The sequence below is a fragment of the Columba livia genome, chromosome 3 (assembly GCF_036013475.1).
Source record: "Columba livia isolate bColLiv1 breed racing homer chromosome 3, bColLiv1.pat.W.v2, whole genome shotgun sequence".
In the NCBI taxonomy this organism is placed as follows: Eukaryota; Metazoa; Chordata; class Aves; order Columbiformes; family Columbidae; genus Columba; species Columba livia.
This window is the reverse complement of record NC_088604.1, coordinates 79,953,838-79,968,752: the sequence shown is the minus strand read 5'-3', so window position 1 is coordinate 79,968,752 and position 14,915 is coordinate 79,953,838. Positions and strand designations below refer to the sequence as shown.

Sequence of the window (14,915 nt, the reverse complement as noted above, 5' to 3'; positions counted from 1 at the left end):
CTTTGAAAGAGGTTTAAATGTTAGGAAAACATACAGATGGATATAGATACTTCTACAAAAATTTATCATAATATTGTAACAAGTTGTCACAAGGCTTCTACTAACCCCTATTTTATTACGTCACAACTGCATGTCACCATCAAGACAGAATAACAATGGAAGACTTCAGCAACAAAGTTTTGTTGGGTATGGACTCCGCTATTCCCAAAGGAAGAACTGCCCTTGGGACAATTCCTTTAAGTTAGACCTGTGTTTGTAATAACCATGAACTCAAATCAACTATCCAGGCCAAAAACAAACAAACAAACAATAACAAACAAACCACCAACCAATCAGGTCCTGATAGTCTTCCTCTGGAAGATACCTAAAACTGCCATAATTAATAAAAGCTTGGATTTTGGCTACTCCACAGAATGTTTGGGATTGGAAGGGAACTCGAGAGATCACGTAGTCCAATCCCCCTGCCAGAGCAGGAACACCTAGATGAGGTTACACAGGAATGTGTCCAGGTGGGTTTTGAATGTCTCCAGAGAAGGAGACTCCACAACCTCCCTGGGCAGCCTGTTCCAGTGTTCTGTTACCCTCACTGTCAAGAAGTTTCTTCTCAAATTTAAATGGAACCTTCTGTGTCCCAGTTTATACCCATTGCCCCTTGTCTTATCATTAGTTGTCACAGAGAAGAGCCTGGCTCCATCCTCATGACATTCACCCTTTATATATTTGTAAACATTCATGAAATCACCCCTCAGTCTCCTCTTCTCCAAGCTAAAGAGACCCAGCTCCCTCAGCCTTTCCTCATAAGGGAGATGCTTCACTCCCTGAATCATTTTCGTTGCCCTGCACTGGACTTTCCAGCAGTTCCCTGTCCTTCTTGAACTGAGGGGCCCAGAACTGGACACAATATTCCAGGTGTGGTCTCACTCAAGACAGAGTAGGGGGGAGGAGAACCTCTCTCAACTTGCTAACCACCCTCCTTCTAATACCCCCCAGGATGTCACTGGCCTTCTTGTCCACAAGGGCACAGTGCCGGCTCATGGTCATCCTGCTGTCCACCAGGACCCCCAGGTCCCTTTCCCCTATGCTGCTGCCTAATAGGTCATTTCCCAACTTGTACTGGAACCGGGGGTTGTTCCTACCCAGATGCAAGACTCTACACTTGCCCTTGTTACATTTCATTAAATTTTTCCCCACCCAACTCTCCAGCCTGTCCAGGTCACGCTGGATAGCAGCACAGCCTTCTGGTGTGTCAGCTACTCCTCCCAGCTCCGTGTCATCAGCAAACTTGCTGATAGTACACTCTATTCCCTCATCCAAATCACTGATGAACATATTGAATAATATAGGCCCCAGTACTGACCCTTGAGGCACTCCACCAGATACAGGCCTCCAACTAGACTCCGACCCACTGACCACAACTCTCTGGCTTCTTTCCTTCAGCCAGTTCCCAGGAACTCCAGGAAACAGGAATCCCCCCCTGTCTGCAGGGGAAAAAAATGCTTGATAAAGAAGCTACCCACCTTCTCCAAATCAGGCTCCCTTAAAGCCAGCGCAAGTTCGTTGTTATCCATCACAGAGGCTGCTGCAACATCTAAAGGAGTTGATCCTCGCATAGAAGGAGAGGCTGTAAAAATAACATTTATTTTCAACACAAACTTCATAAAACCCAACAAATTAATGGGAAATACATTATCAAAAAGTAGTTAATAAAATACATTTTATCACTAGTTAGCACATTATTATAAGCATACCATTTATACCACTCAGTTTTTAATATATCATCATGCACTCGTATTAAATTTGATGTTGATGTAAAATCAAAATACAATGTAGATGCTTGAGCTAGAAACACCTTTTCTTACACATTTCTATTCTCATCACATACTTTGTTTTAAGAACTCATTCTTTCTAATTTTCCCAACACAACTTCATTTTGAGGAAAAGGTAGTGGGGATTTTATCTCGAAAACCCTGACATTTTGTCAAATATATTGAAATAGAAAATATCTTGAAGCTTTAAATTATGAGATTATATGTTACCTATTTCTTTTTAAAATGGCAGTTATTACAGCATTAGAAAAGCTAAGGTTTTCACATTAATGCTCTGAACGCATCTGATTTGGGCATTTTCTCTCCAAAAAGATTTTTAGTTTATGCTTCTGTATTTTAGCTATACATTAATAAGGAATTTGTGATAATTTAAAAAAATACTATGATAATTCTAAATAATTATATATTCTTGATTACAACTACTAAATTAAATAAAGCAAAAAAATATAGCTCTATAACACTTCAGCCTAGAAAAGAAAGGCTAAATTTTAAGGAAATTTCAAGTTTTATTTCTGGGCATCCATCCATACATACCCAAGAAAATGAGATCTGTATTTCTCCCACTGCCCAAGCTACATACTAACAGTCTGTCGAAGAAAGCACAGGGGAGCAAGCTTGAGCAGTAAGAACTAAGCCCTAATGAAATGCTGCCAGCACTTATCTATGACTCTCTTCATCAAAGTCGGAATTTTATTTTGTTCTGCAAAACCTGCAACTACCTACACCTATACTGTCTGAATGTCCAAGCACATATAAAAAAGCATGTACTAAACGACGTAGACTTAATGCTACCGTCAGAGATTTGTTTGGAGTTAGCAAGACAGTTAATGAGATATTTTTGCACTAGGTAAAGGAGAAACTTCAACACAAACAGAGGGCAAAACAGAGGGATGCAGAAAAAAAAAGGTGGTTATATATATATATATGTATGTATACATACACATATATCAATCAGTAGAAAGTTTCAAGATTTTTCTTTTGGTTTAAAATCTCAAAAGCCACATGCTTATTACTTACCAAGGCCAACACTGCTGTTTTCCAATAAGTAGCTAAGATGATCAAACATAGCTTTTTGATTCTGCCTGCTGATGCGGCAAAAATAACAGAGAAATCGACAGCAGTTTGCCACCATCTTTGGGAAAGTGATTTCCTAAGAAGCAAGTAAAACCAGACTGAAGCTCAAACTCTAAGACTCTTGCAAAAGATCAGTAACAGCCTTTTAACATACTAATATTTATTTATTTATTTATTTTATTGTATTCATTGCATCTCAGTAAGTTAACTGTTTAGGTTTCACCCTGGAATCAACAGGACCTTCTCTACAAGTAAATAGCTCCTTAAGACCCCAAAGATCAGGGTATAAGCTTGAAAAACAAGAGCTGGCTTCACCCATAAATTCAAAAATGTGAATGCTCAGATTCACAGACCAGTACTGCATCAATTTTTAATTAGTTTCTAAAATGATCTCTCCTTAAAATCACGGTAAGCATATAAAGTGGCATTTGCAGATTTTTCTTTAAAGCATCTGAAATTACAATGTTAATTATTTCTTCTTCCAGAATGGAAGGACAGATTCTTCTAAAAACTTAGTCAACTATTGTGCTACTGGAAATTAGTAGGAGGTTATGGGTTCAGCACCTCCAGTGACTGCTCAGTACCTTACAGTATACAGCTTTGAACAGCCATACTCTAAACTCTGTCTTCTAACAGTGAACTGCTTTACCTTGGATTCTCCTCCACCAAGAACATTTACCATCACTTCCATGACAGTTTCATGCATGCCTAAAGCTCTCATGAGATTTGGATGTTGGTAAAATACTTTATTATTCATGATGTCTCTACAGGAAAACAAAATAAAAAATTGGATTAAAATGTTATGGACCAATAGTTTATCTACTATATTATTTCCAAAGCTGACTACTGTGTAATTCTTCACCACCTGAGGTGAAAAATTAACTCAGGGAAACTTTCAGGCTGAGTCTCAATCTCTCCTGATAGTTTACTTTCCTGTGCACATTGTGGAAGAACCTGACCTTTGTTTTCCCATATTATTGTTCTTGCCCTAATCACCACTCAATCACACCAGAGCAGGTTGTTCATCTGTTTTCATTAGAAATGCCATTCCAGATCTAAAAATATTTTCAGACAAGAGCATGATCAAACCTGCTATGTTAGTTAAATTTTAAATTCAGCTAATTAATATTTTTTACAAAGCATTCTCTTTGTTTTTTCCAAAAGCCATCCATACCAGACCTCCTTCCTGCACTAATGCTTCATGCTCTGGAAAAAGACCTCGATGGCATCAATCTGCCAAGTCATTCAAAACCCTAGTCTATAGCAGCTTTCTTTTACAGAAGTACAGTACAAAAAGTCAAAACATCACCTCAGTGGCTGGCCAGCAATATTACAGTGTTCTGGAAAGTACATCTGCCTTCCGTGCTCTGTTTAACTGTGGACTACATTATGCAATGTCACACTTAAGAAAAAAATCCAAACAGCATTTCTGAGGAACTGAGCTTTTAATTACAAAGGAGTGACACTTCCATTTCTTAGCTGGAAGAAAGGAATACTTTCCACTCACAGGAAAAACAAAACTGAAACAAAAAACAACCACACACTTAGCTAGGCTATAAAAGGTAAAAAATGGCACAGCTGGGTAACCTACAAGGTAAGACCATGATAGAGGCTACCAAGAAGGGTGACAGCAACAGGAAGTGCAACCACCAGCTTAATAGAAAGTAATCTTTCTTCCTTACAAAAGACTTCCACATATTGCCAAAAACATTGTTAAAATTAAATCAGATTCACAAAGTCTAAGCTTTTAATTAATATCACAAAATGCTGAGGAAAAACATGTAAAAGAACAAAAAAAAAAAACAAAACAGAATATTAAATGAAAACCCCTCTGAGATTGTTTTTTTCCCAGGTAAAACAGCATCATGATCTAGTAATCACTCATTTTAGACTTTGTTAGCTGAAGTGAAATGTAACTACTGAAATTTGAAGTACAAAGATAGACTTAGAAACACCAGTATTTAGAGTCTCTTGACAAGTGACAGACCTCCCCCTTTGCCAAAGCCTTAGCATGAGTACATGGAACATTGCAACTACCAGAGAACACTGATGGGACCTGCTGGCAAGCTAAGTAGGTGGCATTGCTCATAATGACACTACAAAATTATGTATAGACATTATTTGGATATTTGAGGTTTTCAGTAAGCTCAGGAGAAAAAAAAAAAAAAAAAGGAAAAGGTATTTTTGCACAAAAAGGTTTCTCTTCTCCTTGAATTCCAGGCATTCTTTGCATAAAGTTATCTTTGATTGTCACTGCTCTTGCTGATTAGTGATTTCTAACAGATCATGGCTGATATCTAATCTCACCAGACGTCTCTCAGCTGGTGACTCACCGAAAAAAGTGAGAGGAATAAAAACCAAACTCCTTGCCTGCAGATATTATCATGTTTTCTTTACTGTTTTCTCCAATTGTACTCTTTATTAGGCTATATTTCACTATTATTAATCATATAATTAGGCAAAATAAGAGTGGGTGAACAACTTCATAGTTCATAAAGCACCAACTACATTCAGTGCAATAAAAAGATGGCATAGGTACAGACACGTGTAGACACAACTCTATTAGCTGACTGCTGGGTGGAATTGTATGTGTCAGCAGCTACCAGTCACTGCATTAATATAAAACTGACAACGTTCTTGATAGGATTCTTCACAGCCATACTATTTAAAACACGGTAACAAGATATATTTTGGCATATCACAAAACATTACACACACGTTTTCAACTTTTCTCAGAAGAGAAGTCTTACAGACGTCATTTGCTTCTCTCCAAAAACGATGCATATAATGCTGCAAAGGCTCTATATTACAACTGAAGATACTACACGACTGATAGCAGTGTCTGCATTTACACTCACATAGAGCATTCACATTCAAACTTCATGTATAACCTTGGCCATAACTATCCAGCAAATAACAACAAATATCTGTAAATAAAGCTGTTACACTCCCGTTATTTACCCTAATCCACGAATCATAAGTTTCTCTTCCTCCTTTCCCATTCTGACACTCAGTAAGGAACGGATTTGGCCAAGGGATGCCAGAAGATTGATTGTATCTTCCACAGACACACTATTTATGGTGTAGGTCTTTGGCAGGGCTCGAACGAGGCCACCAATACCATCATATTGGCGATGTAGCAATACAAACATGGCCCTCACTAATTCCGGGTCTTCTATTACTGACTCCTGGGCCCAGCGTACCATTGTGTCTGAAATCAACTGCTGAAGAGTAGCTGTGAAGAAAATACAAAAATCACAAAATTACCACTAGTTGTTCCTCTCTCTGCTGGTAGTCCCACAGAACTCATTAGGCAACATGAACTGAAATTAACTAAACTCTCAAGAAGCACCTTTTTCTGGATATTTCCTTAGCAGACTATCAAAGGAAAAGAAAATCACACAAGAGAAGCAGAAGCCAAAAGCCTTATATTTAAAATTAAAATACAGAAAATAAATCCGGTAACATAAAAACTCATGAAGACATACAAGATGCTCACAAAGTCAGTAGATTTAGTTCTACATTTTATTTTTTTTTTTTTTTAAGATTTTTCCAGGAATTCAGATCTGAGTGTTTTTCTTACATATTATGAAGTAAGACTCAAAAAATATACTGGTAGCACATGTAAATGCTGAATTACTAATTTACATGTCTAAGCTCTGTATCCACTCAAAATTTTGCTATGTACAAACCAGAATAATTTAACTTAGTCCTTTGCCAAAATCAAATGCCTTTCAAAAGAAACAGAAACGAAGAGACATCAATCAAATAAATAGTAAATCATAATTCATATATTTTGAAATCAGCCTCTAATGAAGCAAGAAACCCCTATCTGGTATTTTTACTGACTATCTACTTGGGAGATATATATACATATATATATATTTATACTTGAGAAAGTCATATGTTAAAATAAGTAAGCTATAAAATGTCAGTTAAGATCTCAGACAACTGTTTAGAAAAATTACTCATGAACTAACAGTCAAGACAAAGTATTTAACAACTGAATAATGTTCTTTTTCCCATCTCAGGGAACTTCCATCTTTGCAAGACTTTGTCAGATCAATTTAGGATCCTCTTGAGATATCCTGGGAGTTATACACTAGAGAATTTCATCTTTAGTACTTACCTAACTACTAAATTTATTTCCATTGCAAGTGAATAACAGTGATAATTTTACAATGGAAATTCAATAATTCCTCTTGAATTTCAATAAACTGCCTAATAACAATCCTGATGCTGAAGAAGGTGGCTGATGCAGACTAAACATCAAAAACACTTTCAAATTAGAAACCTATGTGTTGAGATAGTTAAAAAAAAAAAAAGGTGCTTCATGAAAGATATTGAAGAGACATGGGTTTACGGAAAAGGATTTGTGCTAAGATGAGCTAAAACATCTGTGTTTGGGCTCATATTTCAGAAGGACTGAAATAATCATGAGAGGGGACACAACAGTAAATTCAGTAAATTTCCTTTGGGTTTTTTTTTTGTGAAGAATGACAGAGTAGGCTGCAATCTGGCTCTTGGTTTCATAACTACAGTACTGCACCCCATCTACCCATGGGTTTGGCTGTTATCTTATTTGCAATGAAGAACCCAAGCAGCCTAGCCACCACAATACTGAGTTGTGAGGATGCTTATTTGCTCTGGTTATACAGAATTAGCTTAATATAATACTGTCTTTCTACTAACACAAGAGGAAGATAATTGTATTTTATAGAGCTTTAAGCTTACCACAAATAAGATAAATTTTTGTTTAAAAAAAAAGAAAATCTGCAAAGCTAGAAGGCACAGTTTTAGGAGGACAAAAATATTTCTACTTAAGGAACACTGAGCCAACACTAATAACTGACAGCTAAGAAGCCATCTCATTATAAGTACCCTGGGTATATTTGCTCATCCCATAACTTCAGGCACTTAGATTAAGCAACCAAGTAAAACACCAGTCTCTCTAGGAATTCTGTATAGTGAATGATAAGAATCAAGTTTTTTACCAAAATCAGACCACCTAAACTGTGTGCCCAGAAATTCATTCCTGCTAGGAGGGTAGCAGTGTAAAAATCAGAACAGTTGAAATTATCACACACTGTAATAAAGGAAAAAAAAAAAATCGGCATTAACTAGTAAAAAAAAAAAAAAAAGACATTCCATAATCAGCTGGCATCAAGAGCAGAACTTGGATGCCACTGGCAATGATTCTTATCAAGATGGAATGGTAGAAAGTGTTAGAAAAATGAAAGAGCAACAAACACAGTCAGCAAATCTTGAATTTTAGGTTGAGTGGGGAGGCTTAAGTACAGCTTTGCAAATTACAGTTTAATTGCACAGTCTTTAATTTGGTAATATTCATGCAAATACTGATTTTAAGCTGCTGTATTTGATTTATGAGCAAGTTCTCATAATCAGGACCTTGTTACATATATTAAGTCTGCACTAATTCTACAAAAAGCAAGATACCTTCTGGAAAAATTATGACTTGCAAAAGAATCAAGGACAAAAAAGGCCAGGAGAAGAAATTTTCCACTAATGAAACAAATCTGCCTATCATAAAAATTCCATCTGAGCTTGTTTTGAGTCAGAGGTACAAACTTTAAGGTGCACAGATGCTCCACTAAAAATCCACCCAGTTTAGGTGGAAAACATGCAAAGAAATTCCCTCTCCTGCTTCTTTTGCCATTTGGAACTAGGATACAATAAACTGAGTAATTTTTTCTTACAGGATGTCTTATCATCATCATCAACCGGCTTTTCAGTTTGCTTCTTCTTCAGATATGTAACTTTTTCCATAAGGTGTAGGAGGCGACCTCTAATGGTTAAATCACTGTTTCCATCCAAGGTTCCATCTTCATCTAGTTCAATTCCTGAAATAAAAAATATACACTAAATAGTAGAAGAATAAAACTAAACAAGTTACAGACATGTTTTGTATCTTGCATGGACAAACATAAACCGAACTATGTTATTCTCCTGTTTTAGGACTACAAAAGAGTTTGATAGGTGATATGTTTATCCACCAGTTTGGAACATGTATAGATAAGGAATATGTGCACGACAGAAAACTGCAGATAAAGATCATGTAATCTTATTAATTTGTTGTATCAATTGTGTTATTATACATAAAATATATAGTAAATATATTTCTGTGGTCAACTCCCTCAGTGTTAATGTTTCCATGCTAATGCTAATGTCTGTGTTTTGGACATATGTAGCTAAGAAGTGTACATATAGCCCCTACTGGCACAGTATGGTTCAACCGATACTAGTAAAGACTAAGATTTTTAGGTAAAACATACCATAAAAGTGAAAAAACTAAAGTGACAACTAATATATTTTCTAATGACCAGTCAGAAAAAGTAGCCACCTTCACAATATACTGGCGGTTTCATGATATTTCTATAACAAGCTATAAAAATGTAAAAAAATGCATGCGAGGCTTTATAGAATCACAGAACAGCTGAGGTTGGAATGAGCCTTTAGAGATTGCTTAGTTCAGCCTCTCTGCTCAAAGCACGTTCAACTAGAGCAGGTTGCTCAGGACCACTTCCAGTCAGGTTTTGAATATCTCTTAAGATGGAGACTCCACAACCTCTCTGGGCAACCTGTTCTTGAGATTCATCAACACTACAATAAAAATGAATAAATAAATAAAAAGTAGAAATTCCTGTATTTCAATTTGTGCCCATTGTCTCTTGTGCTGTCACTAGGCACTACTGAGGAAAGTGCAGCTCAGCCTTCTTTACTCCCCCTGCCCAACAGGTATATAAATATATATGCATTGATACAATCCCCCCATGAGTTTTCAAGTTAAATAATCCCAGCCCTCTTAGTCTCTTCTCATACAGAAGATGCTCCAGTAATCTCTGATGGCCCTTCCTTGGACTCACTCCAGGGTGTTCATGTCTCTCATGTACTGGGGAGCCCAGCTGGTGGCTTTCTTTGCCACAGGGGCCCATTGCTGCTCATGGTCACCTTGCTGTCCACCAGGATCCCCGGGTCATTTTCTGCAAAGCTATTTTCCAGCTACTTTACACAGTTTGGTCCCTAGCCTGTCCTTGCTGGATGAGGTTATTCCTCTCTAGATGCAGGACTTTGCACTCCCCATTGCTGAACTTCATAGGATTTCTGTCAGCTCCTTTCTCTCATGTTTTAAACTTTATTCATTCATACATTGTAAAGGAATTAAAAATCTTGACACTAAAACAAGTTCAAAATAAAAAGGTCATTCAACTATTTTTTCTGGATTTTTAGTTTCCAGTATAAGTTTTAAAGTTATGGGTTTTGTGAGGAGTTCTTCATCAGTCTTGAATTTTACAGTATGATTCTTCATAACACCACATTACTCTTCTCAATTTATTTCATTTGGTTTTAATTTTCTGATTTTTTGCATTAAGTAAAGTTCCATTTTCATTAAAAGTCATTAGGTTATATTTTGTCCTAAGAGAGTAATTGACACTAAAGTAAACAAGGGTCAGCAGTAACTTCATATTTTACACTAACTCATGCTGCAAAATAGTTTGGATGGCAGTCTCTTCAACCAAATTAATTAATAGTAAAGATACTGAAATGGCTTATCAATTAGAACACAGAGACGCTCTGAAATTACTCAAATGAAATGTCTGTTTTCCCAGAGTTATGCTGTTTCCTGAGCTCTAGTTGTACTTTTCTGATTTGCAAACCTTCAATATAATTGTCTCTCAATCATTTCACAAGATGTGAATCCCCAGATGGTGGTTGGCTAATCAATCAAATATAGGATGCAGGGTGTGTAATTGTTCTACGTTTTTTGCAACAGTCATATTTTGAATACACAAAGTAATTAATTCTGCTCTACTGTAATGCATCCTCTGACCCACAAAATTAATTTTATACTTGTAGATTATGCAAATTAGTATTTCCCCATAAAGAAAAGAAAAATAATGACAAAACTAGACCAGGTAATTTGAAGAGTGATGATGATAAAAGACTACAGAAAAATCAAAAAGGAAAATAAATCCTCTTCTCCTTTCAAATGTTATTTCTTCATTCTTTATTTCATTTTTTTATTCCTGTCAACTGACAGTTTACTTTGAATTTTCCTTTTTCTTTTCCTTTTTTAAAATTTAAAATAAAAATATTTTATTTGAAGTGTCCTTCATCAAGTTTGTGGATGGTACAAACTGGGAGGAGCAGAAAACACACTCAAGGGCAGGAAGCTCAAAAGGGTAGAGGAACAGGTTGATACAATACTCGAAGTTCAGCAAGGACAATTGCAAAGTTTTGCAATTTGGACAGATCAGCCCCATGACAACACAGGCTGTGCATGAACCAGTTAAAAAAAATATCTTCACAAAAAGAACTCTGGGCATCCTGTTGGATAGCAAGCTAGACACTGGTCAGCAGTGCACTCTAACAGCAAGGAGAGCTAGAAATATCCTGTATTACCAGAAACACAATCACTAGCTCAAGACAAGTGATTGGCATTCATGAGATGACATCTGGAATACTATTAATACATTTAGTTTTGGGTTACCCAAGGCAAGAAAAACATTGAAAAGCTAGAGAGTATCCAACAATGGCTACCAAGATGATTGGTGGCTGGACCACTTGTCCTGTAAGGAGAGGATGAAGGAACTGGGTTTGTCAGCCTGCAGAACAGAAGCTTTTTGGTGGACCTAATAGCAGTCCACCAAAACTGACAATATTAATATTTTAAGGTAGTGAATTAATTAAACATATTATTTCCAGTTAAACTGGGATCAATAAGGAATGCAACTCAGGAGAAAAAGTGCAGAGATTCTTCTGTTCAAAGCTCCTTCCTTGACCAGAGTATTAGTTTAAAAACAATATTATTGCACATCCCTGCATTAGCTGCTTCTAGCTATTGGGATGCGATGGGAAAGTTCAGCTGTTTGTCTGCTCATGCTGTCAGCTAAGTGTCTCTTTTACTTAATTTTTTTAAACAGTGTACTGAAGTAAAGAGAAGGAATGAGAATCCTTGAAACAGGAAAACAAGAGTCCTCAATGCAAAATTTAAATAAGCACATGTTCCAAATAAAACTATTCTATAACTGAATTTACAGTATTTGTGGACTTGAGCTCGACATTTCAAATACACATTGTAGCACTTTTTTTTTAAATGGAATTTTTGTGTTTTAATTTTTCCTATACTTCACATTTTAATATGACATAGAATTTTGGTTTTGTTAACTAAAGTGAAGAAATCAAAACCACAGGAATTCAACCGCTCCTTTTGATTATTAGTCTATTTCAACAGATAACAAATTTCCAAATCTTCATTTCACATCTGAGAAGAATCAGCCACTAATATTCTATTATACTGTGGTTAACGTGGTCATAGTCAACTCGGTACGTTAAAGATGATACCAACATATGCAAGGAAGTGCAAGGAAAGGGGATAGGGCAGAGGAACTCCTTAAATAATAAAGTGAGATACAGCATTATCCAATACATAAAGCCCAAAGAAATTCCCATAAAGTTGTATGTGTAAAAAAAAAAACAAAAAAACAAACTCTTCCCTCATGAAGCAAAATATGATGCATTGCTTTCCAGTTTGATCAGATATGAGGATAAAAAACATTTCCTTGGGTTTGAAGACAAGCTGAATATCTTTATTGGATAATTATGTATAACTGATATAGTGCTATGTATAGACTACTTGGTTGGTGTTTCTTATGTAAAATTATTTACAAAAATTGCTTCTAAAGCTAATATAATTTAAAAAGTAAAATTAGTCAGTAATAAGACTTACCACAGTGTGTCATTAGGTCTTCATGGAAATCCAGGAGTTGATCCCGAATTTCTTCAGGGCAAGGACAATCATTCTTATCATCTTTAAAGTTCAGCAGCATGTTAATCTTAAACAATACAAAGGAAAGGCAAATGATACTGATCTCCAAAAGGAAAAACTTTGAAACCAAACAGAACTCTGCCACAAATAGAGCACAACAATTGTAAGCTGTACCTGCTCCTGAGGTGGGGATCGAAATTCTTTTGTTTTTCTAGCTGTCAGGGCAGCAGACATGTTCAAGGCCTGCATCACTTCATTGTACCGGAAGCGTTGATTTTCTTGAAGCTTGGCCACAAAATCATCTGAAAATGCTACAATGGCTTCTATTCGGTGTCGTACTTGACAATCACACAAGTACTGGAGTAGATGACACATCTGAGGAAACAGTACCATAAGAGAAAGAAGAGTCAGCGAGCTAAGAAATATCTGTGTATTAGGCAAATAAGGATGGATTCCTTACAGTAGCAGTTCCTATCAAGTGAAGTAACTGATATCTTTAATGCTGTCATTCACTATATGGGAAGTAATCCTACACCAGGAATAGCTGGCATCTGCAAGAGTTTTATGTGTCTCAGACACATAAAATGTAAGACTTTTATTAAAGTTAAAAGAGAACGGATCTACTCCCTGCTTTTAGGGAATTTCTTTTCTGTCTGGATCCATAAAGATGAAGAATTCTCTGTTAATGTTGTTGAGAAAGTAATTCTATTTAATGAAACAACAGTTGTCTGATCTATGGTGAACAAGTTTATGTCATCAGGAAGATAATAAATCTCGCTGTTTCCTCTAAGGAAATTACTTTTTTATTTAACTAACACCAAAATGCTGTATTCCTTGAAACAAAAATTACCAAGTGAAGAAAAAGATCTGTGGAGAAATGGGAACAACCACTATCATAGCCGTATTGTTACCTGTAATTTAACAGGTTCTGGAAGTTTCATCTGAAGGAGTCCTTCCTTTGGCACTTGCTCCCTTCTGGTTTCCTCCTCTCCTTCTTCTGACTTGAGCTCATCTGAACTCAGCTCCTTCTCTGAGAAATCAGCTTCATCCTCCTGGCTTATTGCCTCCTTGAAAACCCGGGGCTCAATCAACTGCAAAATGTGTTTCAGATCCCCATTGTGGAAGATTCCCATAATTAGCAGGGTATAAAAGAGCTTAATGAGAGGGACAAACAGAAATTCTGTAGAACCTCCAACTGGGTCTCTGACATGGAGGCTGCCCTCCTGAACAGCTTCAGTCAGCATCTCTATGGTTTTGGCCTTTAAGATTTCCAAAGGGAATTCAGGGCTGAACTGAAAGCATTCGCTGCTAATGCTAACAAAACTCGGAGAGGAGAACTGCATTCTTGGCCTTAATGAAGTGCTAAGTCCTATACCAGGGAGGCCATGTTTTTTGTTTTCATCAGGAAACAAAGTAATACTCTTGGTCTCATCTGTCATTGGAACTATAAATTCATTATTCATCATTAACCTGGCAGTTGCATAGGTATTGAGATGGATGTCAATGAGTAAGTCATAATATCCTGCGCGTAATAATCCTGGCATATATTTGTTCTCAATAGCGTACAGGAGCTGAGATTCATCCACATGGCTACACATAGCATGGGCCACTCGATTGTTGCCTAAAGCACAAACAGCTGAATACAATCGGAGGGTATGGTAGTGAAATTTCAGCAATTCTTCCTGTTCTGTCAGCTCTAAAATATCAATTGTTCTGCAGAGAAAAAAACAACACAGTAAATTCCATGTCAGTGCACAACCTCATTTAAGTGAAGGAATTAAAGATTCTCCCTAAGGATAACATTGGTACACTATCAGTTCTAGGGTTGGACTTTTTCCACATTTCAGCTTTCATGTGAGAAACACCGTCACCCTAAGAATCAAGGACTAAGAATAAAATTGAACCAGGAATTTAGTCAAGTGAAGTTTAATGCAAGAGCTAAGTTATGGTTGGATTCGATGACCCTGAGGGCCTCTTCCAGCCAAAATGATTCTATGATTCTAAGTCACCCCTGAAGTACAACTTCCATTACTTTCAGTGGGGAAAGATCAAAATGATTTACTTAACACAGAATACTTCTTCATACTACGAACAAGAATTTGCATAACTGAAAATGAAGGTTTTAAGACTAGCATACATTGAGATATTTATATTTTTATTGTTTTTAAATCTGTGGTTGCAAAATGGTAACAGACTAACAAGTTCATCTGCAGAGGGTTCAGCAGCAA

At 36.6% G+C, this 14,915-nt stretch overlaps 1 protein-coding gene across 8 annotated transcripts in view; it reads right to left on the bottom strand.

Annotated features, from left to right (window-relative positions):
• Nucleotides 1–14,915, bottom strand: part of RYR2 (ryanodine receptor 2) — a 397,519-nt gene that overhangs the window by 121,745 nt on the left and 260,859 nt on the right. For all 8 annotated transcript variants that reach the window (XM_065057819.1, XM_065057821.1, XM_065057823.1 and 5 more), the window contains 8 exons: nt 13,599–14,400; nt 12,862–13,062; nt 12,649–12,754; nt 8,618–8,761; nt 5,862–6,135; nt 3,550–3,664; nt 2,844–2,976; nt 1,518–1,621 (listed from right to left, as the gene is read on the bottom strand). In XM_065057819.1, coding sequence (XP_064913891.1) covers nt 1,518–1,621; nt 2,844–2,976; nt 3,550–3,664; nt 5,862–6,135; nt 8,618–8,761; nt 12,649–12,754; nt 12,862–13,062; nt 13,599–14,400 — 1,879 coding nt within the window. The remainder of the gene's footprint in view (nt 1–1,517; nt 1,622–2,843; nt 2,977–3,549; nt 3,665–5,861; nt 6,136–8,617; nt 8,762–12,648; nt 12,755–12,861; nt 13,063–13,598; nt 14,401–14,915) is intronic.